The sequence below is a fragment of the Geospiza fortis genome, unplaced genomic scaffold (genome assembly GCF_000277835.1).
Source record: "Geospiza fortis unplaced genomic scaffold, GeoFor_1.0 scaffold181, whole genome shotgun sequence".
Classification (NCBI taxonomy): domain Eukaryota; kingdom Metazoa; phylum Chordata; class Aves; order Passeriformes; family Thraupidae; genus Geospiza; species Geospiza fortis.
Genome location: NW_005054412.1, coordinates 2,305,787 through 2,306,668, shown reverse-complemented (window position 1 = coordinate 2,306,668; position 882 = coordinate 2,305,787). Strand labels below are relative to the sequence as shown.

The 882-nt window shown below is 50.7% G+C and overlaps 1 protein-coding gene across 1 annotated transcript in view; it reads left to right on the top strand.

Moving 5' to 3' along the window:
• The first annotated feature begins 667 nt into the window (after positions 1-667).
• The window catches only part of B3GLCT (beta 3-glucosyltransferase), a 48,243-nt gene continuing 48,028 nt past the window's right edge, over positions 668-882 (top strand). The window contains 1 exon segment of the mRNA XM_031061408.1: positions 668-845. Coding sequence (XP_030917268.1) covers positions 668-845 — 178 coding nt within the window.

The window sequence follows — 882 nt, the reverse complement described above, 5'->3', positions numbered from 1 at the left end:
GCTGAGTTTCTGGTCCTATCACTGCTTGCCTTTTTGAGGCTTCTCTGGGTCTGAAGGACAGCAGTTTAATTCTGGGGTGTATGGAGGAACTTATAGCAAGTTGTTGACATGTGGAGTGCTTCACTAGGACAAATCTGACATTCCCGTGGATGATTTCTTCTTCCTTGGGCCAGGATTCATGTTGGGTCATTTTTTGTTTACTAACAAGGTTTCACATCGTTGCTCTTTCTTCTTTGGTCTGTGGCTCTGTTATATCCAAATTTACTGTCTGTATCGTGACATATATGCACGTTAGAATCTACTTTGTCCTCTGTGCTACCCCTAAAACCAGTTTTGTGCAGCTCCAGGTCTGCATTTCTTTAGCCAAATAGGGTGAGTCATTTTAGCTGTGGAGTCTCCAGCGCCAGGGCTGTGCTCCAGGTCCCATGTCTGTACTCCATGCTGCACCCCATGCTGGCACTCCTGGTCAAACAGGTAGTGTAGGAAAGGCTATCTGAAGGTGCCACGTGCTCTCTTGGGTAAGGGTTTGTGGGGGTTGGTCTAGGGATGAATTAGGTCCCTTGCTTTGGTGGATGAGGTTCCTGTTGGAGTGCTGGGTAACATTTCACAGAATAACAGAACCAATGAGGTTGGAAAAGACCTCTGAGATCATCGAGTCCAACCCACGATGGAACACCACCATGACAACCCCACCAGAGCAGTCTCCTTAGTCGTTGACTCCACCACCTCCCTGGCAGCCCGTTCCAAGGCTGGTGAAGAAGAGTTAACGGCTAAGGAAAGCTGTGTTTACTGGGATTTTTTGGGGCAGGATGCTCACTCCCTGTCCCGGGGGTGGCGGGTGTCCCGTGACGAGCGCCCCGGGAGCGCGGGGAGCCGCGGGAG